At 33.8% G+C, this 23,843-nt stretch overlaps 2 protein-coding genes across 7 annotated transcripts in view; one reads left to right on the top strand and one right to left on the bottom strand.

Annotated features, from left to right (window-relative positions):
• The window catches only part of LOC104878408 (membrane protein of ER body-like protein), a 55,674-nt gene extending 52,184 nt beyond the window's left edge, over window positions 1-3,490 (top strand). For all 6 annotated transcript variants that reach the window (XM_059738122.1, XM_059738124.1, XM_059738121.1 and 3 more), the window contains 2 exons: window positions 534-595; window positions 2,641-3,490. In XM_059738122.1, the coding sequence (XP_059594105.1) occupies window positions 534-595; window positions 2,641-3,108 (530 nt within the window). In that variant the 3' untranslated portion in view covers window positions 3,109-3,490. The remainder of the gene's footprint in view (window positions 1-533; window positions 596-2,640) is intronic.
• Window positions 3,491-14,752: 11,262 nt separating this feature from the next.
• Window positions 14,753-22,757, bottom strand: LOC100259020 (uncharacterized). Its single transcript, XM_010648130.3, has 2 exons — window positions 22,238-22,757; window positions 14,753-16,291 (listed from the first exon to the last, which is right to left on the bottom strand). Exons 1-2 carry the CDS (start codon window positions 22,483-22,485, stop codon window positions 14,896-14,898), a joined length of 1,644 nt encoding a protein of 547 aa, XP_010646432.2. The 5' UTR covers window positions 22,486-22,757; the 3' UTR covers window positions 14,753-14,895.
• Between the last annotated feature and the right edge of the window lie 1,086 nt (window positions 22,758-23,843).

Below are 23,843 nucleotides of genomic sequence, written 5' to 3'. Positions count from 1 at the left end.
GTGTGGAAGACACCCGGTAGAACAAGGCTCACAGTTTAAGGTGTAGATATAAGGTGTGGGGAACATGCGACATTTTAGTGCTCAATAGTTGTATTTGTTTTTTCTATTCCTTGTCATATTCTCCATGTTATAGTGGAATCATTTTTTCATCCATGGGTATAGACATGATTGGTTGAATCACATTAAAATCTTATGTGCTTTTGTGTGGATGATTTTATCTTTATGTTATTATATAAACTCGTGGCATTAAAGCTTCCGCTAACACAACATTAAGGATGTTTCATATTTAGAATAGTTATTGTTTAATCATGTTAAATCAAAGCAATCGTTGGTAACTCTCCTAAAAGATAACATGGGCATGTATGATGTAACATGGTTCCTGTCTCACTAGCAATGAAATTAACATAACTTGTAATAAAACTTCTCATATATCCTTTGATTTGGGGAAAATTGATTACCTTTGTCTTTTTTGTTTCCATAATGTAAGATAGTAATTACTTTGTGTCATAATTTTTTGTGTCCTGTTATTGCAGTGAACATTTTAGCTTTGGGATTGGCGAATCTGATTGGTGGACTTTTTGTGATTGGTCATAATGTAAGTCTTTTCCATTTCAATAATGGTAAAAATTAGTCTTACTATCACTATAGCAGTTCCAGGCTTGATGCACATTGGTAAATAATGATATAATTTGCACTCTGAAATAGAATAGCATCTCTGTAGATATAAATCCTTACAAACATGCAAATGGAACCACATTTAAGTTTATATTTTAGGTCATATTGTGTTTTTAGGAAATGCAGATATGGTTTGGTTGAACTTTCATTGCTTTTGTTCAAGACACCATTGCTAGCCGGATAGAGCATGAGGGGGAGGGGATGAATGGTGAAATCATCTTTTGGCAGCATGGATGAATAGTTTGTTTGTTTGTTTGTTTTCAAACAACTCTTTTAGTTTGTTTCTACTCATTCTGATCACGAATGTTCCTAAATTTTACTGGTTATTTTCTGTCAGTTTTTATGGGGTCCTTTCATATTAGTTCAATGAAGGGAAAATATTCTTAATTTAACAGGATAGATCAAGTGTGTATGATAGGGCAATGTATAAGAAAATCATGCAGGAAAAGAGATAACATGAATTTATGTGGAAACTTTGATAATTAAATTAAGGTTAAGAACCACAGAACCAAAGTTCAAAGCTAATCCTCTATGAATTAAGGCTCTGATGCTAAAGGTCTTTCATTTTCCAGTTGATGTGTTGCTTCATTAGCTAACCTAGGTCTCAAGAAGAAATATCACCCTACACTTCTCAAGAGATCAATGATTCTATTAATCCAAGCATCTGGTTTTCACAGCCTCCTCTGCTTCTGAAATATATAAAGGTAAGAAGAGTAGAATCCACTTCCAGTTGCATATTTTGGAACACAAAACGGACACCTCAATCAACCTCTCCATCAAAGCCAGAAATTCAGCAGCCAATCTAAAATCAGCTGGAATGAAGAACTCTCTAATCATGTTGCCTTCAGAACCTCTGATGACATCACCAATCCCCATAGGACCCAGGTTGCCCATGGAGCAACCATACAAAAACAACTAAATTTGAAACAGCCCATTAGTGTTTAGTCTACTCAACCCTCAACCTGGAGTCTCTTCTACTATCAAACCAACATATTTCCTTCCATAAAACCATGTTCAATGGAATGCCCGAGTACTCTGTAGTAACTCAACCTCATTAGAAGCATAGAAACTAAAAACATCCATCAAGTACTCCATAGGCCTCCATCTATTCTAGAATATTCCAGAATTTATCTCAATCCAAATAACCTGAGGATCAGAAGCAAAGTTCCAAGCAAAAGCATAATTTGATATAAGCACATGTATTATGGTTTTAGGCACCACTCTTGGTTAAGATAATGGTTGGTCCTTGAAGAATTTATTGTCATTATTCTGCAAAAAAAATTTTGTGTATTCGATATACATAAAAATCATAAAGAATCATTTTTGTAGAAGAATACGGTTAAAAGTCAGAACTATAAATTTGGTAAAATTCAAGTTTAAGGCATGCAATACAATGTGTTTTTTTTTTTTTTTTTTTTTTGGAAAAAAAAAAAGGCAATTAAAACGAAAGGAGACTGCATGCATTACCATGTTACCCTGTCTTACCACTCCTACGAGCCCCTTGCTTCAATATCAAAACTTCTTCATCAATTATATGTTCTACAAGGCTGTCTGTTTTTTATTCTTTTTTTCAATATCTTTTGCTCAATTTTTTCCCCTTCTATTTTTCATGTTGGAGTTTATAAAAAACCTACTATTAATGGCTAAAGATGTGGCATATTTCCCAGCTTCTTTTGGGATGATCTTTCCTGATGATTGTTAGATATTGCCGTGTCATGCTGTATTTCGGTTATGTAGTCTTTATATAATTCAGTTGTGGAAATACTTGCCATAATTGATCTAGGTATCATCAGGTACATGATTGCCTGTCCCAAAAAAAAAAAAATGGAGTACATGATATGATTTGTCCCAAGCAATATTCATAGTTTCAGCTATACTTTTAAAAAATGACACCTATTATAGGATCTGTTTATTTTTGCATTAGTCCAAATTTCTTGCATCGTAAACCTTCACTTAACCTTACAGCTTATGGAACTGAGAAATGATCAATCTAGAGAGTCCACTAGTCAAACAAGCAAAGAAATGGATCGTTATTACCGACAACTGGGTCAGAGAGAGAATTTCAAACTTCATGCAACAGTGGTTGTGTTATCATTTCTCCTTTTTGGCTTAGTGGCTCCTGTGACTTATGGCTTCTCATTTCTTAAGAGTGGCAACAAGGATATGAAGCTTGTAGCAGTTGCAGCAGCTTCTCTATTATGCATCACTATGCTTGCTATTGGAAAGGCTTACATCCAAAAGGCATCCAGTTTTTATGGGTACATCAAAACCATACTTTATTATGTTATTGCTGGGTTTATGGCATCAGGTGTTTCTTATGTAGTTGGTGATCTAATCAAGAAGCTCCTTGAGAAGCTGGGTTTGTTTGAGTCAGCTTCCACTCTGTCCCTTCCTGGGACTGCACTGGCAAAATCCGGATGGGGATCCTACTGATGAAATCCCATGACTATGTAGTTGGCCTTGGTAGTAGGTGGAGTATATTGAAGTGCTGCAAGTTGACTGTCAAATCTAGAGGATCCAACCAATAATTGCGACTGACTTACGGTAGTTTCTTCTCAGATTCCACTTGCTTTTCACTTGGCTTATTGTAAGACATATTTGCTGCCTTGCAATTTTGGTATGTTAGTAGAATTGCTTTAGCTTCTTTATATTTACCATCTTATTAGCTAACAGAGACTAAATTGTACCTGTCCTCCCAGAGACAGGTGTAAACTCACCCCCCTTTTTTGTTAAAACTTTTACCTGGGACCTGTTTGATGGTCTCTTAAGGTAAGAGAAATTCAATTTTGACACATAACTGATAACCAATTTACCATTTTGGCTTTTTGACATATGCATACACCCCATTAATCTAAACTTGTTTTATATATCAAAGTAGTCAATAGCCATCTCAGAACCAATGCTACTGTCATTTCTACATCTCTTGCTTTCCAGAGAGTGTTGTATAATTTGTGGGATTAAAGACTATTTATTCGCTGGGGATGCAAACATTAGTTATTTGGATCACATCTTTTATGACTTGCAAGTGCCAAACTTAACACTTTTCTGATACCATCTACACGACCCGTTTTATGTACAAATTATTTTCTTAGGATTAGACTCTTGTGGTTTCAAAGTGTGTCTGCATATTTTATGAGTTCCATCTTATGAGCGGAGAAGATTGAGACATGGACATGTAAATGAATATAAGATAGAGCTACCTTTAGGCTTATGCATGCTGGAGTATCTCTAGAGCCATTCCAGGAAACAATACCAAGGTCCTCTAAATACACAACAGTAAACAGTGAAAAGAGTACATAATAGTTGAAGAGTGAATGAAAGAAACAAGAAACCGTGAGCAAAGAGGAATTGCTGAACAAAGAATTTACTGGCCTAACTCCTTTTTAGTGGATTTCAGAGGGTGAGAAAGATGAGCAACCCTGGATGCTATTGATTTAATTTTTGCTGAAAAGTTGCTAATTCTTCAACTCCATGCTCCATGATGTTGGTTCCTTGATGCTAAAACCTCCATAAGGTGAATGCCATATCCCCTACATTACTATTTGTAGTTTACAAACAGATATAGTGCTGAATTTTCAGAACCAAAAAGTCTTTATGTTATTGGACATCTCATAGGCTGTGAAATGTGCTACACTGGAGAATTAGGCTTGCATCATTCTTCATAGGACACAAGTGAAAGATCTTTTGAAGGCCCATATGCCTTAAGAGGAGGGGTCATTCTTTCTCGTTTTTATAGGATCGCCTAGTTTGACGAAATGGATCCGGAGCTTAGATTATGACACCTACTTCAAGATGCAGTGGATGCATTTTCCAACTTATCTAATGCTCACAACACAGAGGACATTAGCTTGGCACTTCAGATTTCGGTCGGTTGTTTTAGACGTCTTGAAGGGATGACTAATGGGGTGAAAAAGAAACTTTCATGGCTATAGAAAACGGCCAACTTCTGCATACTAATGCTGAAATTTTAAATATTAAGCATCTCATTTACAGCAATTTCAACAATAGATGTACCAGTGTTTTCGGAGAGGAAAGTCAACACAATCTCTCTGTATAGGATTATGCACTACTGAAATAGTCATATTGCTCTAATTTTGAGGGTGAGCTCCTCCATATTGGCTATTCCGTGGGAGTGAGATATAGGGTAAAATACTGTTGGCTTCGGAGATTTGGCATGCAATGGATATTAACCCATAGTCCCTTACTGATACACCATTTGAACCTTGCTTATGCCTGATTATGGGCATTCAGAAGCAAACAACTAGATTCATGCCTTCAACAAGGAACACTAAACGGGGTTGAAAAGCACATGACAAGTCCAATGTATGTTTAGGAATGAGAAGTGTTTTTCATTTGGGCCTCCCTAGGTTCCCCTAATGAAGCAAATTATGTGTCATGGAAATGACCCCAATGCCATCATTGGATAAAAATGAATAAGCATGATAGCATGTCCATGGCTAAAAAATTTTCGAAGCTTGTTTAATCAAGTCATTTTTCAAAAGTTCATAGCACATCATAATTGTTAGGATAAAACCCTTAAAAGAATGATATGATATAATAATAAATGGAATTCATTAATATTTACATTATGAGTCTAGTTCTCCTTTGGTTTATTAGGGTTAGTTGAGTTCTCTATTCACATGTGTGCATAAGGGTGTTTTGACAAAAATGCAAGTTTATACAAGAGCTTGTAAATGGTCTCTTTAGACTAGAATAATTGATTAATTGGAGCCCAATAGGGCGAACTTAATCCATTAGGACCTAAGTGAGCTAGATTAAGTGATATAAGCCTAAGATGAGTTCAAGTCACTCAAGCCCACGAGAAGCTTATATAACCCCCCCTCTTAAGGGTTAGAGTTTTAATTTAGTTGTCTTATTCACTCCAAAGAGAGGAAAGCTCTAGCTACCAATCTTAGAGAGGATTCTACCCCTCTAGTGCTATGATTCAAGGAAGAGTCATTATGGCGAAAGATCGTTGGATTTGTGAGATCTACAACAATTTCTAAGCCTTTGACCTATCTCTTTAGAGACATAATCTAATTTAAGAACATCCAAATCTTAGCTATAATCTTTATTTTCTCAAGATTTATATTATTTATGGTTTTTATTGTCATGGTTTTAGGCTATGATTAGATTTAGAGAGTCTTAAAACTAGTAGCATGCATCCTAAGTGACCCTCAAGGTTGAAAATGGAGTGATCCAGGGATTCCCAACAATTGGTATCATAGTCTTAGGTTAGGATTTAGCATGCTAGAACTATTCTATGTTGTGTTAATTATATTTTGCATGGTTATTTTATCCGTTCCATGGCCCTAAGGGATGAATGCATGAAGTTTTTTTTTTTCATGATTATAGATGGATGTGATCATCTTCTTTTGATCTCATAGATGGGTTGTATAACCCATAAGGGAAGTTTGATTGATTGTAAAATGCATTTTCAATTATGTAGATGGGTTGTAAACTCTAGTTTGAAGAAGTGTATGATTTTTTTTTTCCAATGTAAAAGTTCAGCTTTTATTCATCTATGTAACCCTTGAGATGCATGGAAATAATTTGGACCATCACAACACATCCATGGTGGAGAATCCAATGGAAAAAGGTAAGTTTTCCGATGGAATGGAGGCTAAAGATGCAAAAAACTCCTCGATTTTGCAATTGCAACGACAACACTCAAGCACCTTGATTAGTGCTTTAGTGCCCAAATTAGCGCTCTAGTAGCCTTGAGATGGTTCTTAAATGGCGCACCACAGTTTATTGTCTAAAATAGCGCACCTTTGGGAATCCCCTAAACATTGCATTGTATTTGTTTGGATAAAGTTCTTAAAAGTAAGACATTATAATAATGTTATACTTGAGTTTCCACTTATCTATCATTTGCATTGATATTCATTTGAGCATTCATGCATGCATCACTTGCACTGTACATGACTTGAGTTCATTAGGAGTTGTACAAAAAATTCAAGTCATGGGTTCCTTTCAAGATTAATGAATTATTCAAAGCTAGTTCATGGACTTAGGCAGTCCATATGAGATTATAGTGCATTGCCTCCTAATTAAAGGCTTTAACCTATGAGTGATACTTTAAGGTGATCATATATTTCCTACAAATTAAGTCACTATTGATTAAGGTTGGTAATAAGAAGTATTATTAATAGAGACACCATGATATCTCAAGAGATTAAGAAAATGTGTCCCCATGGATGATCCTAAAGACTTGTGATCATGAAATATGTGGTATCGTAGTAATTTTTTTTAATGGAACTTGACATATGCTCTTCATGAGCTAGAGTATGTCCTTTGATTACATAATAGGAGGATTTGTAACTCAAAGATTAGAGAAATAATCTTAAGAGGTTGATAGCATGTATCTTATTAGATTATGGACACCAGTTCATAAAGAGTCTGCATGAAGTAGATAGTAGGTGATGAACTTGAATTCTATTTCGTTGTAATATATATAGGATATTGGAATATAATTGACTTTTTGTAATGAGATGTTGGGTCAACTTTGAAATTGGATTGTAAGAGAGCCAATATTTTCCTATGGGTCCTAATGGTCCTCATTCGAATTCTAGATTCACTGTGGTATAATTTTAAAGGTATTTTTGGTTTCTAATTCATATGTGTGCATAAGGGCATATTAGTAAAAATGTAAGGTTACACTAGATCATATGAATGGTCTTTCTAGATTGGATTGATTAATTAATTGGAGTCCAATATGACTAATTAATTATATAAGACCCAAGTGAGGTAGATTAAGTGACCTAAGTTTCAGTTGGGCTCAAGTCACTTAAACCCAAAGGGAAACATATATAAACCTCCTTAAGAGTTTAGGGTTTCAGTTTTTTACTCTTTTTTTAGAGATTCTAGAGAGAAAACCCTAGCCTTTCCCTTTAAAAAAAGACAACCCTTCTCTTAGGTCAAGATCCATGCAAAGAGTGATTAGACAAAAGATTGTTGGGTCTAAGAGATTTATGACGCCTACAAAGTTTCTTCATTGGATTGGATTTGATCTAAGAACATTCAAATCATAGGTATGATATTTGAACTTTCTAGATCTATTTTGTTTATAGTTTTTATTGACATGTTTTTCTTATGCATTAGATCTAGAGAGCCTTAGGAATAGATTTCATACACCTTAAAATATTTAAAATTGGGAATAGAGATGTCTTGGTTTCCTTATAGTATTCTCTTGTGATGAAAAAGTATGTAAATTTTTAGCACATTTCTTAAAAACACACCTTGTAGTTTTCAAAAATTACACCCCCATTTATCTTCAATTAAAATAGCATACCTCAATCGTCTAACAAATTGCTAATTCTTATTACAATTTTTTCCTTGACTCAAAAAGTGTGTTGTTCTTATTAACTTGATAAGTGTGCAATTTTCAAAAATAGGGAAGAAGAATCGGGCACCACCTCACATGAAGTTGGTTGAACATGTCTTCTATAACAACCTCAACCCTATAGAGCATGAGTTGGAGGGGAGGGGAGCAAGGTTTTAGGCCTTGTATGCCATGTTCAAGGAAGAATTCATCAACATTTTTGCCATCATCAAGGAGAATTTTACATGAGCCCACCATCTAAATAGGATCTAAAGACTTGTTAAGTATGGGTCATTGGAACCTTTAACCCCATAGGATTTTCTAGTTTGTGATTTCTATATAAAAGGTAAAATGATTAGAAGGCTCTTTTACTACTAAAGGATATAGAGTAAAAAAATGTCTAGAATTAGTGCATACTAACATATGTGGCCCTTTTAATGCCCATGCATGTGAACAATATGATTATGTCTTCAAACAATGCATAACCAAGAGGAGCATGTTATTGAAATTTCCAATATCTTGTATTCAATATCAATTTAATTCAACATCATGTTAAACATTCAATCCAATGTTAGTTTACAATCCTAACTTTACCTTTTTGGGATCACAAATTTCAAAATCAAATTTGGTGCATGTTTATAGAGATGTCAAATGAGTGAAGTTGCCTAATTTAGTCTATGGCTTGACAAGCCAAAAGACCGAGTTAGGTCGGCCCAACCCACTTATTGTAGTAGACTATAGTGGCATGACTCAATCCTTTGGGTTGTGTTAATCCTAAGAGCATGACTCATCATGTCGGCCTCGTGTCAACTCACTTGTCCTATCCAAATATCATTTTTTTTGCTTTTTTCCTCTTTTCATGTCAAATATCATAAACACCCCTTCCAACAACTATATAGTGACTAGTTTGAGGGATAAATAAGTAAATCAATTATTATTTTTATTTTGCATGTCAAAAGTTTAAATTATCTCTCTCAACAACTATACGACAACAAGTTTAAAGGATAAATAAATAAATCACTCACTATTATTATTTTGTTCATATCAAATGTTTAAATTACCTCTCTCTACATCTATATAATGACTAGTTTCATGGATAAATAAGTAAATCACTCATTAATGATTTTTCTATAAATATACTCTCATTTTGGTCATTTCTTTGAAATATATCCAATGTGACTCATTTTTAAAGGTTGAGTGATGCATATGATTGATAGTTGGGTGAGTGCCAACCTAGTGGGGAAGTACTTAAACTATAGTGATGTAATTTGTTAGAAACCCCATATTATTCCATTCCTTGACCTTAGATCATATAAGGTGCATGCATACTATTACTAGACTCTTTAGATCTAAGTACAATGGAAACATAGCATTAAAAACCAATATAAAACATAGATCTAGAGATTGTAAGTTCATACATGTGATTTGGATGTTCCTAGATTGAATTGAGTCTAAAGAAGATGTTGTGGGCATTATTGATCTTCTCTACCCAATGATCTTCCACTTGATCTCTTCCTTCATGGATCTTGGTATAAGATAAGGGTGAGCTTTCTTTCTCTCTTGAGGGTAGCTATGGTTTTCTTTATCTCTCTCTCTCTCTCTCTCTCGAAGACGATGGCAAAAAGTCTGAAGACCTAACCCCTAAGAGGGTATTTATGGGTTTCCTTATGGGTTTAAGTAACTTGAGCTCAACTTAGACTTGGGTCACCTAATCCAACCAGTTTGGGTCTTAATTAATTAATTAGCCTTATTAGTCTCTAATTAATTAATTAACTCAATCCAAAAAAGTCTATTCATAAAGTATAGTGCAATCTTGCATTTTTACCAAAACCCTCTTTTGCACACTTATGAATTACAAATCCAAAATCCCTCAAACAAATGTGTCACATGAAATAAGAGTTCAAGCGGGGATCATTGGGATCTATAGGAAAATATTGACATCCTCAAAATCTATTTCTAAAATTAACTCAACACTGCATCAAAAAGAATCGATTGCACTCCAATATCCAATGATATTATAACAAGGTAAAGTTTGGGTTTGTGACCTACTATTCATTGCATGTAGACTCCCCATGAATTAGTGTTTGCAATCTAATGAAGTAAATGTTATCATCCTCTCAAGATCACTTCTCTAATTCTCGAGTTACAAATCTTTCTATTATGTGATCAACTGACATACTTTGGTTCACAAGAATATACATCAAATTCTACTTAAGGAATTATTATTACCACAAATTTTATGATCACATGTCATTAGGATCACTCAAGAAGACACGTTGTCTTAATCTTATGATATATCATAATGTTTTATATCGAGAATGCCTATTGCCACCATGTACGAAAATTTTGGTAAATGATATATCATGGATATATTGTGTATTGGGAGACATAGAAACGATATCGAGATGTGATATATCGGGAAGACAATATTTCGAAAAAAAAATTGCCAAAAATCATCAATATATCGATGATATGTCGATATATGGCGATAAATCTCTAATTTTTTTTTTTTTCATTTAATCAAAATTGAAGACATTTTTTCGCCGAAATATTGAAGATAAATTGTCGATTTTTTCGAAAAGAATCGCCCAAAATGTCCACTGCACACTTCATGCTGTTGTGGGCCCGTCATCTAGCCCAATTGCGTTAATCTCGTCATCTAGCCTAGCTACCTAACTGCCAACATCTAACCTAGTTGCCCAACTAACACGCATGCATCACACAAAAGCAAAGCTGCTATTGGAAAAAATTAAATTTTAAAAAGTTATGGTTGAAGGGGTTTGAACCCAAGACCTAACGTTTGAAGGAGGGAAGGCCATGCCACAAATAACATTAAAATTATTATATATAAAAATATATTTCTTAATACTTTTATATATATATATATAGGCTTATAAATTAATACATATTTTTTTTGTGTATATAGATATCATAGAATCAAATTATTATAAATAAATAAATAAATTTTAATTATCATGTATTTTGTATAATAACTAAATACAAAATAAATATCAATTAATAAATAAAATTATTAACATTTTAATAAAAAAAAATACTTATACATGTATTATCATTCCTTTTATGTCATTGAATATATATATATATATATATATATATATATATAATATTTTTAAGTTATAAACTTGAATATTATAAATTATATTATATTAATTTCTTCAATAAAATAATTTTAAAATATCTATTATATTTCTAATTTTATTTTTAAGAGTTTTATCTTACATTTTCATGAGTTTTGATTAATTTTGAGTCATTGATATTTTGTGTCAAAATATCCATCGATATTTTTTCGATATATTCGATATTTATGTAAAATCAAAATACCGATTTATCTGTAATTACTGATATTTTCATCCTTGGTTGTCACTAGCTTCCATCAATAGTGACATAATTTGGAACAATATATGATCACATTAGAGTTTCACTCATGGGTTAATGCATCATATTAACTTTAGCACATGTTTAATATTCTCTTAAAGTTGAGAGTTCATGCAGTATAGTAGTTTGATGAATCATAACTACCCGATAGCTCATGTTATGATTTATTGTAGTTCTTGTCCAATGTATAACTATACACATTAACACTCATCATAGAAAGTCATCATGATAACCAAAACAAGTCATTCCTCCAATTATGAGGTAGTATATTATAGTCTCATATGGATTATTAAGTTCATAAATTAGTTGTGAACAACTCATCAATCTTGCAACAAAACCCATGACTTGAATCTTCCTTATAACTCATAATACACCATAGTCATATACAATAAAAGTGATACAAACATTAATATTTAAAATCAATATCAATGCAAAAAATGGATCGATAAGCGAAAATTCAAGTTTAATTTTGTTACATCATATCTTACTTTTAAAGATTCTATCCTAACACAATTCTCACATTTTTTTTTTTTCATGTAATTAGTTGAAATATTCAATAAAAGGATTATATTTTCTATATTTAATTTTTTTTATTCCAACATTTTTTAAAATTTATTATTATCATGATCAACAACAAATTCAAATATAAATTTTTTATATATATTTTTAAAAACAAAAATTTTAATTTCTACAAATTTTATAATTACAAATTTGATAAATATAAAACAGGTGTAATCATTTAAGATATTTAAAGTAACAAAAAAAAATTTCACTTAATAATAAAAAGTTTATAAGAAAATAGAATTACTTGAAAAAATAAATTAAATATTAACAAAGCAAGGTGGCCCACCAAAATGGCCTACTAGAACGATCCACTGACACAACCCACCGACATGACCCATTAACACAACAAGATTGGCCTATAGGCTCATGGGTCATGTTGGGCTACCCATTTGACTTGCATGGGTCAACATGACACAACACAGTTTTCAATTGGATCATGCCTACTCGACACATTGGCCTGTAAAGGCCCATTAAACACTGGGTCATGCTGACCCAGCATGACCCATTTTGTATCTCCACTTGTTTCTACCAACATTGAATTTGATATATCCGTTTTGATGAACTGACTACCATAGATTTTCACTCTAATATTGGTTTGGATATTCCTTGCATATTCAATTACTATTATCATTTTAAAACCTGCCTCCTGAACTATTAATTGATGATTTTAGATTTTGTACCAAGTTTTGAAAGTTTGAAAAATCTCTATAGTAAATAAGGGTACGTTTGGTAATGATATTAGGAAGTATTTATATTCTTTTTAACACTTAAAATTTTTATCTTTTAAGTATAAAAAATGTTAAAAACACTTCTTAAAATCACTATCAGACACACTCTAAATAAGTTCATCCATGGTTTGACATTAGATCTCGATCATATGAATGCATCTTGCATATGCTATTGTAGATCATGCTATCTTATTTAGAATATGTATCTAGAATGTTATTTTTGCTTCTTTATTTGTTAAATGGTCCGTTAAAAATCACTTTTTTTCCAACTCAATGGTAGAGATTGAGTTGAACTTAGGAATAGAGGGATATCCTTGGACCTTCCCATTCAATTCGCATGATCCCAAATTAGCTCACTTTTTATTTTAAGAATCACAAAGGATTTTAATTTATTTATTTTTATTACAGTTTTTCTTTAAAAATAATTAAAATAGGTGATCACCGTAAATTTTCCTCAAAAATAAAACAAAATGTTTATTTTTAATATCATGGATGAAAGTTTCGATATATATTGATGATATTTCGTTGATATATCGCGTATCGGGGCTCACTGACACAAAACGGGCTACCGAAGTTTCCATGAGGTGAAATTTCTAAAAATATCGGCATTTATCACCGATTTTTTGGTATTCATCGGTATTTTACCGATTTTTCGACGATATTGGCCGAAATTTTGGGCGGTCAAAGAGTCAAAGCAGGCTGGCACACGGGCAACGTGGGGCATGGGTCAAAGTAAAAAAAATGCTACAATTTTCTTTTCTGGGGACTCAAAAACATTCCATCTGCACCTTCACTTACGACTGGGACAAACTTAGCCCTTTTATGAATATAATGCACCAAATGTATATAGATTGAAGGTTATTATATAAATAAAATATTAAAAGAATATTTTGAAAAATAAATAAATTATAATTATTTTAAAATTAAATAAAAAAATTTCATTTAATTGATTATCAAAAATATAAAAATTATCATTATAATTTTCTTCATAATTTTTTTAAAATCATTAATATATTAATTAAATATTAAATTTTTTTACATATATCATCATTTATTTTATATCAATTAATATCATTCAATTAAATATATCGTAATTTTAATATTAAATATATTTTAAAATTAGACATTATAATCAAATATCATAATATTATTATCGAATAATATTTAATATAATTTAATAATCAATATACATTTATATAATTTACATTTTTTATTGATGCATATATATTATTATCAAATATGATAAATTATATCAAATATATATATATATATATATATATATATATATATATATATATATATATATATATATATATATATCAATTTTTTCAATAAAACAATTTTAAAATATCTACATTTTTAAAATATCTAATAGTTTTTTCTTATATTTTTATAAGTTTTAATTAAACTTAAATCAATAAATATCTTATATCAAAATATTCGTCGATGTGTATTCGATATATCCGTAAAATCGAAGTACCGATATATCTATAATTAACGATATTTTCATTAATGTCTAATATTAATGAGTTCAACTATAAGTGGTGGGATGAAAAATGAAAGATGTGAGTCCACAAGTACAAATGGTATTTTATATCCTTATCAATATCCCCTAATCTAAATGAATTGCCAACAGCAACCCCATTACTCATAGTATCCAGTTTTACATTTTTATACGGTTTTTATTTTATTTTTCGAAAGGAATCTTTTATTGCCAAGCTCTTAAAACTTTTTATGAGGATCTAAAGTTTGGAATACTAATTGTCATGTAACAACTAGTATTAAGTAAATTCAAGGTATTATCAATGACAGAATTCAGGATGATATGTCACTTATTTGGGATCACACTTCTCAATGTTTACCCTAACCTACTAAGCTACCTTGACGGATTATGTCATCAGTTGCACATTGTCATCCAACCTTATTCTGAGGGGTCGTTCGATATCACTTTTTGAATCTTCTTAGGAGTTATTTTAACTTCAGGTTTGTTCATGACGACGCCACTTATAAGCCCAACCCGGAATAGAGAGATGAGAAATTACTTGAAATGCTCAGCAAGGCTACATTGATTGGACTGATTTCATCTTTATTAATCTTAAGATAGCATATGTAGTCAATAAATTAGTTACAGCATAGGTATATGGAATCAAATGGGCATGAATTGAAGCCACCAAAAAGGTACACGAGGTTGTCACTGTTGGTCTCTAATCAGAACATCCATCGTGGAGAAGAATGAACTGCACTTTGCCGGGGCTTGCTTGGCTGCTCCGAGTTGTTGTTTCGCTTCTTCATGATTGAGGAGACAGTTGGGCCGAAGTAATCATTACTCCTTTGAGAAGTTGCCCCTTGTGAATGCATCTTTCTCCCTTGGATGAAGCTCCTCTGCTGTTCTAGATATGCCCTGCGAGTCATGGGATTCCTCTGCCCAGTTCCCCATCTGTTATAACTCACACAGCTTTGACTCCTTCCCACCTGTTGAAACCTTCCCTCCCTAGGACTTGTATAGTTTCGGCTCTCAGCAGTTTCTGCAGAGTACATGGTCTCTCCTTCACTGCTATACCCATTCTGCAACTCCGAGATCTCTACGGGGGATGAACTGGACTGGACCTCACTATGGGCCACATTTACTGAACCAGTTGATGCAATCTCAGCATCTGCATCAGACCTGGCCATATCTCTGTTCTCAAACTGCTTTTCTTGCAATCCATCATCTAGAGAAAGTCCCCTCACATGATTCTCATCCGAGTTTGATGGCAGCGGTTTGGCAATCTGTGGGACAGTAGCTTTGGCCACCTGTGGAGGAAAATTAATATCCAAAAGCTGGATTTGGGAACTTTCCTTCATCCGGACAGGGATTGCAGTCAACTTTGGTGATTCATATATTTCAGGAGTTGGGATTCCCTGCAGATGGGTAGCATGGGGATCAGTTGTATGGACCACCTCTTCAAATGTGTTTGCAGCAGTGGAACAGGTAGCAGGCCCATGTTGATCTCTAGTTTTTGAGATTATATTTGATGATGATGGGGTTCCATCATTGTCTGCATCAGTTGATTTGAAGACTCGCCGCATGGTGAAGGAAGTACAAGAATGCTCACTCTTCTGACCAGTGGACATCAATCGAATAAGTGGTAACTTGGGTTTGTTGAGTTCGTCAAGACTACCCTCCCAATGCTGGTTTAACCAATCACAGATGATGGGAATGGGGATGCCAAATTGCATGGGAAGATCTTTCTTCCATGATGATGAAGATGACGATGAAGTTGAGGAGGATTTGGTGTTTGGCGATGTAGCTAGTTTCATAGGATCGCAAATCATGAATGCAAGATTGCCTTGTGCATCGAAACCAGCAGACCCAGGACTCCAAGTTACTCCATCAGTTGACATTTTTATGAGATTGTCAGTGGCAATCACTACTTTTCCTTCACCAACTGTTAATTCCTTTTTCTCTGTGTAACCCAAGAGGTAAACCACACTGCCCAGATCCAGATTTGGTTTAGAACAGGTCTTCAAGTAGTGAGGCTGCTGACCCTGGGCATTCGAGTCTCCATCCACAGTATCTAAACCAACTATTGTAAGATCAAGAACAGAGCTGGTGATGAAAAACCTGCAACAAGATGAAAGACATGAGAAAATCCATTCCAGTGAATAGTCTTCAATGGACTGTAGCCCATTCTAGAGGAAAGTCTACACATCTTTCATTACCTTAAAAGTCTGAACAGAATGTATAAGGTGATAAGGCATGTGTTATGATAAGTAGAAATTTGGTAAAGAAATACATGGGGGAAGGAGACAGCATTCTAGCAAGACAAAAACTACTAAGGCACACAAGCAAAAAGACCAATCACCAACTATATACAACAACAAACCAAACATTATAAAAACACAGCCTAAGAAAAGCCTCCTAAAATCTGAGAAGCCATTTGAACACTAGCTATTGAATTCTCTTCCAAAACACTCCCATCAGATATTTCAGTCTCTTTCCAAAAGAGAAAAAAAAAAAAGCAATAACAATTTTCCTTTAGGGCATAGGGCCTCCTCTATCAGGACTATCTACCATCTGTGAAGGGCCTCTATTGCATTATTGCAGATGCTGGGGCATTTAATAGCCAATCTACTAATCAAAAGTAGTGGCACATATGAAAGGAAACAACTCTTTTTAAGGATTTGTTACTGAGAGATTGGCAAATAGTGGATAGGAATTTGCTGCAAACACTACAAAAACAGAAGTTCTCTGGACTCATTTCATAGATCTAATTGTACCCATAGTTATGACATGAGAAAGGGAGACACATACATAGGGCAAAGGTTTCCTAGAGCCAAGTCACCAGGTGCAGCTCAAGGTGCATGCCTGAATAAAGCGGTGGCACAACCAATACATTTATCATTCCATATATATATAATATCAGGATTTGCAATTATGCACTAAACTCAAAAGGATAAAAATGATATTGAAGAAATTATCAAAAGGGCTATATTTGCTAGAGAATTGGGAGTTCCTATCACAATGCATGACTACTTAACAGGGGGATTCACTGCAAATACTAGCTTGGTTCATTATTGCCGAGATAATGGCCTACTTCTTCACATCCATCATGCAATGCATGCAGTTATTGATAGACAGAAGAATTATGGTATACACTTTCGTGTACTAGTTCATAAAACAAGTACATAAAATTGCCAAAACAATGTTAACATAGAGCATTAATAAATATCTAGAATTAACCTAATGCTCAATAATATTATAATTAAAATAGAAAGCAGAGTATTATTAAAGATCAACCAGGCATTAGACAAATATACAACACTATGTAATGTCAAAGTAAGAACAAAGGCTTTTGAGATAAAAAGACCATATATAGAAACCTTACCCAAAAATAAATAAACAAAGCTGTTTCAGTAAACAGTTTAGAAGAAAAAATTTTAAGATAATTTCATGAAAAAAACTGAACAAAAGAAGAAGCATCACCTGAAACCATGGCTTTCTCCAACCTTTCATGGAATGGAAAGACAAAAAACAAGGTTTAAAACAATTGCACCTTGGACTTTGCCCAAAAGTTGCACCCTTTGGGCTTACAGTGGTGTCTTTTTAAAGGTGCCTAGCCTAAGGCAAAGTAAGGTGCCCCATATATCTCTCTGTTGTGTGTGATATATATATATATATATATATATGTATGTATGTATATAAAGGTATGACACTAACAATTATTCTTGCACATGAAAGAAGGCCAAGGAAGATTCTAAAAATGCCAATAATACTTTGGATTATCGTATTTATGTCCACCTTGCAACAGATACCAAATAAATAACATAAACCACTTTATTACTGTGTGGAGAGAAACAGAGGCAAATATTCCTTCTGTTTTAGTCTTGCAGCAGTTGAGCACTGATTGGAGAGATTTTGCTGTCAGACTCTGTTACATATCACACTTTTTGTTTGTTAAGTTTTTCCTTTTCTGGCTTTTGTCATTTCCCTTTGTTTTAGGGATTCCTCATTCTTCTGTCTTTTATTGTTCCTTTAACAACACTCCAGTCCCTTATCAAGGAAATAAATGAAGCTGCAGTCAAGTCAGTCCTAGAGAGAATGCTTTCCATTTACTCCATTTGCAAACTGGAATAGAGAGGAAGAAACTTAACCAAGCAAAGGAAAGAAAGGAAAATAAATATAAATTCCTTTCTCTTGTTGAGTCTGAAGGAATAGCTTTTCCCTTCAATGTATGAAAACTAAAAATAAATAACAAAAAAGCTTGGGATCAAATTAGTAAAGTTTAGTCTTGAATTATTAGATTTGAATTCCTTCAGATCCAATTCCACTGACTTCTCAGCAGGAATCAATACATCACAAATTTCCATCCAAATTCCTCATAATTCCATTCCAATCAACAACTTCACCTGTCACAAAATGGGAGAGGAGATTTTACTGTTGCTTTTATTTTCCCATTTTTAGTTATGTTTTCATGGCGCTTCACCAATTTTGCCAAACTAATAATTGAGCAATCCAAACCCAGACTACATTTGTATTCACATCTAGAACATTTTTTTACCATATTAACATGCCTGTCAATGTTAAATATATTTGTCCTATTGATAAATGATAAGTAAAAACATTAAATTCATCTTTTAACTAGCAAGAACAAAATAGCTAACCATGTATAGAGAGACCCAAAAAAAAAAATGGGAAAAAAAAATGCATATAGGAATACTGGACATTGGAGCTCTAAGCAAAATATTTTTGAGTGGAGTGGAGTAGTAGAAAAGGACACATCACCATCAGAAGTTAGAACCTAGTAACCCCCTAGAATCAATAAGCATATGCCATGCTTTATCAACCAACTATATTAAAAGCCAGGGACTACTATATTACAACCCCCTAGAATCTAGTTTTTGTCTCTTTTTTGGATGCCGAGGATTGTGCAGTTAAGGTTGGAAAAAATTCAAAGGGACTTCCTTTGGGGAGGCAGGACCTTTGAAAGTAAGCCTCATTTGGTGAAGTGGGATACCGTTTGCTCTAACAGAACGAAGGGGGGCCTAGGTGTTATACGCCTTCACTCGCTTAACAAGGCCCTCCTTTGTAAGTGGAATTGGCATTTTGCTTCAAAAAGGGAGGCCTTTTGGAGACAAATCATTTGTGGTAAATACGGGGAAGTGGAAGGGGGTGGGTGCTCTAAAGAAGCAAGAGGTGACTATGGTGTTGGGTTATGGAAATCCATAGGGAAGTTGTGGGATTTAGTTAGTTGTAGATTGTCCTTTTCGGTGGGCAATGGAAGAAGAATAAAGTTTTGGAAAGATAAATGGTGCGGGAATGAGCCGTTAAATGTTTCTTTTCCTTCCTTATTTGCCCTTTCTAGATCTAAAGAAGCTTGGGTGGCGAAGTTGTGGCAGCACTCTAATGAGAGGGGTGGCTGGAATCCTAACTTCCCGAGGCCTCTAAATGATTGGGAGATTGTCATTGTGGAACGCTTTTTGGCAAGACTTCAAGTTAAAGTGGTAGATGAGGACAAAGAGGATAAGGTGTGTTGGGTTGAAACAAAGAGTGAGATTTTCTCTGTTAAATCACTTTATGCTAGCCTAGAGACAGGAGGTGCAGTGCAGTTCCCAACTAGTGTTGTGTGGAATGCGTGGGTTCAACCTAAGGCAAGCTTTTTTGCATGGGAGGTGACTTGGGGAAAAGCTTTAACTCTTGACCAACTTCAAAGGAGGGGTGGTCTTTGGCTAATCGTTATTTCCTATGTCTGTCTCATGAGGAGTCAATTGACCACATCCTTTTGCATTGTGGCAAGGCAAGGGTGTTGTGGGAGCTATTATTCTTTCTTTTCAAAGTTTATTGGGCGATGCAATCTACTATTAGAGAGATTTTGTTAGGTTGACATGGTTCATTTGTTGGAAGAAAGCGGAAAAAAGTTTGGAAGACAACACCTTTATGCCTCTTTTGGACAATTTGGAAAGAGAGAAATAGAAGATCTTTTGAGAAAGTGAAGCTCTCAATTCAAAGGCTGAAATTCTTGTTTTTGTGTAACTTGTTAACTTGGACCAAAATGTTTATAGGTGAAAGATTGATGTCCATAGTTGATTTCATTGATTGGTTGGGATCGGTTTGAGGGAGGGACTAGCTTTTTGTTTTCTATTTTTTTTTTTTTTGGCACTTTTTGGCAGTCATTATATACATCGTGTGTACTTTGGCGCTTCCTATTTGGCTCTTTTTAATACAAATCTCATTTACTGATAAAATAAATAAATAAATAAAAATCCAGGTATACATGCAGGTCAATTTCTCAGCATGGAAAATGTCCAAGGGGATAATGTACAATGAGGATAAGAATCTAAAATTTAAAAATAACATAAAATCCCAAGGAATTAATCAATTTCCTTTATGATGCTCAGATATCTGAACTATCAGCATTCAAAGCCTTAATTTTAGGGATGAAAAACACCTTGTCTAATTGATCAAGCAAAAAAAATTCCATACTGGCATAATTCATATACATCTTGACCAAATTCACTTAAATGTAACTAAAAAGGCACAATTGCCATATTTATATTCACTTGCAGTCAAATAAATGAAAACAACTCTACTTCAAAAAAGAAGCAATTTTTTGGCTGTTGAAAGAACCAGGGAAAATAGAAGGAAACCAATTTATCATCTTATGGTTGAATGTTGTTTTGGTTTCCAGAAAAATTTAAAAATTTTCCCATTAGTAGCCTAGGGTTTTTTACAATGATAAAGCCCCTCTGTTCTTTTCTATTTCAGCAAGATAACAAACATGCCAAAGGGGCATACCCAAGTACACATAGTATACCTGCCACACCACAAGTGCAACAGACACTTATTTAAGTAAAAGTTTCTAATTTTTCATTACTAGTGGTACCTGAACCTGCAGACTCTACATATCTGAATTAGAAAACAGTTAATATCAGAATCTCATTTGATTTAGCTGTGTTAGACAACCACAATGTATATTGTGCACTCCAACACCCTCTCTCACTACAAGGTAAAAATAGGGGTTCACATAGGGGCATAATAAAGTAGGGAAATAAATATGCGGTGAGGTTCGAACACATGACTTCCTGCCAAAGCCATACAAGGCTTTAATACCAAGTTAGACAACCAATTTCCCCAAAAAGCTTAAGCTCAAAGGATTTTGGCACACAGTGCATATCATACACTCCAATAAGCCACATGGGTTATGAAGTTCAACAAATGTCCCTCTTTGACTGAATAGAATAAATTATGTAGCCTGTGCTGTAATAGTACAGACTTGTAGATTGTTGTGAATCAAGATTCCAGTAATCCTAAAACATAGATGTGTTCACCAGGTTGACGCATATGTCTGAAACTCAGTCGGAAACCTAATGGTCTTGTCTCTGAGACATCAAAGCATGTAGTTGTCAATTGATCTTCAATTATACTAATTGACATAGTAAATAACTTCCTCTTATACAACCGGCAGCCATTAATTCTGTCACCAACACTTCCCCACAAAGCCCTTATATTAAAAAATCCAACCGAACATACCTCCTTCTGAATTCAACATCAATACCTTGTACTAAAGCACAATACCTAAAATTTTCCTTAAAACTTCATCATTTAGGGGATTCAGCACAGCGAGAGATAATGTTAATTCCTTGTCAGATTTTGTAGATACCTTAGACTTAGCTTAATTGGGGTTTGTTTTTGTTTAGTGTTGGTAGCTTGGCGTACCCAATGCCTTGTACAATCCTGAATACTTGTTCCGCCCCTTTTCCAAATAGGCCTTGTATAATTTATTTGCCCACTAAGATAAAATCACATCTAAACCTGGTGAGATGCAAGAATAAATGCAGCCCCTGTGCATCAATTAAGACTCAGAAACCCATCTAAAATGTGCACTCTCTCTTGTCAGAAAGGTGGAAAGAAAGAAGTGTTAAAATGTGTAATGGCATTGACAGCTCCAAATCCAAATAAATGATTTCGTGAAATCGAAATCTATGCCTAAAACGCGCATTCTCATGTTTGGTTGGCGAGAAAAGAAAAGAAAAATGTAAATGTTAAAGAAGGAGAAGGAGAAAGTGAAACCTGTGAGGGAAGAGGGTGGCGGGGACGCCGTCCTGGAGGCGGATCTCGGAGGCCTCGGCGGCGGCGAGGGAGGGGAGGTTGACGTGAGTGGTGAGGAGGAGGTTGCGATGGATGAGGAAGCCGGTGGCGGAGGAGGAGGAGGAAATGGTGGCCATGGCGGGGCCTTTGGCAGTGAAAATGTTGGCCTTCATCCGCTCAGACTTGCCAGCGCCTTTGCAGAAGCACCATGATTCTCCCAATACCCCCATTGTCCTCTCTTTGTTTCTTTCCTTGTGCTTCAGATCTACACTTGCTCCTCCTCTTCACCTCATTTTCACTCGCAATCACATTGAAAGAAATGGACAACACAGGAAACCGCATCAACTGCGTGGATGGATGGATAGATTTGGATTGGGTTTCTTTAATTTTTCAATCTATTCACTATTTTAACACTCGAGACGTTCAGACTCTCTCCTCTCTCTTGTTTCCCTTTTTGTCTCCTTTCGCTTTGTTTTTTTCACTTTTGTTCACTTCAGAGTTCAGATCTTGTATTAACTGGTAATCATATAGGCTATGTGGTTACCTAATAATGATAGCAAATCCCGGAAAGTCCTCCGATTCTAAGTTGTATTTGGAATTTATAAATTAAACTTTAATATGGTAATAATTACTTTTATTTTTACTAAAAAAATATAATTAATTAGTTAAAACGATAAAATCATCTTCAAATTTACCCGATTGGTAAAGTGTGGTCTTAGTAAGTAATCCTCAAATTTACCTGATTGGTGAAGTGTGGTCTTAGTAAGTGGTACATGATCGAGGGTTCTAATCCTACCACTGATAATATCCTAAATTTACTCAATGCTGGGTGTTGTGGTGTAATTAGCACCTTGAGGTTTAGGTCTCCATAAAGAGTCATAAGGACTTGACTGTAAAAGGTTTCTCGATTATTAAAAATAATAATAATAATAATCCTTAAATTTATTAATTTAACATTTTTCATGTTTTTACTTAAAAAATACCATATTTTTTATATGTCTTTTACCATTTTAAGTATTTGCATGTAAATTTTAAAAGAAATAGCATTTTTATAAAAAAATAATAAAGATATTTTTATTAAAATAAACAAAAAGACAGAAGTTTAAATTTCCAAAATTAGATTTTCAATAACCCCTTTAATTGGATAACCCTTAAATAACATGAGTTACATAATAAAGCTTCAAATTATCATTCCTTTTTTCTTTGTATTTTTACCGGCAACTTTTCAACATGGAAGAATAAAATTTTATGATGTATTTGAAAACTGTTTTTTAAAACAAGTTTTTTTAATTTTAAAAACATATTTGACAAATTTTTAAAACAAAAGGTTTAAAAAATTGTTTAGAAATCAGATTGAATAACATATTTAAGATATTTTTTATAAAGTGTTTTTAAAAACATTTGAAAATACACTATAAAACAATTTTTTATATTGGGATAAAAATATTTTTTATATTTGAATTTTTTTAAATAAGTAGATAAAAGTAAGAGGTGCATTGGAGAGTGATTTTAAAAAGTGTTTTAAATATTAAAAAAACTAGAAATACACTTTAATTTTCATATGTAAAATACATTCATCATGAATGAG

The sequence above is a fragment of the Vitis vinifera genome, chromosome 7 (genome assembly GCF_030704535.1).
Source record: "Vitis vinifera cultivar Pinot Noir 40024 chromosome 7, ASM3070453v1".
NCBI classification, from domain to species: Eukaryota; Viridiplantae; Streptophyta; class Magnoliopsida; order Vitales; family Vitaceae; genus Vitis; species Vitis vinifera.
This window is presented reverse-complemented; position numbering and strand designations above follow the sequence as displayed.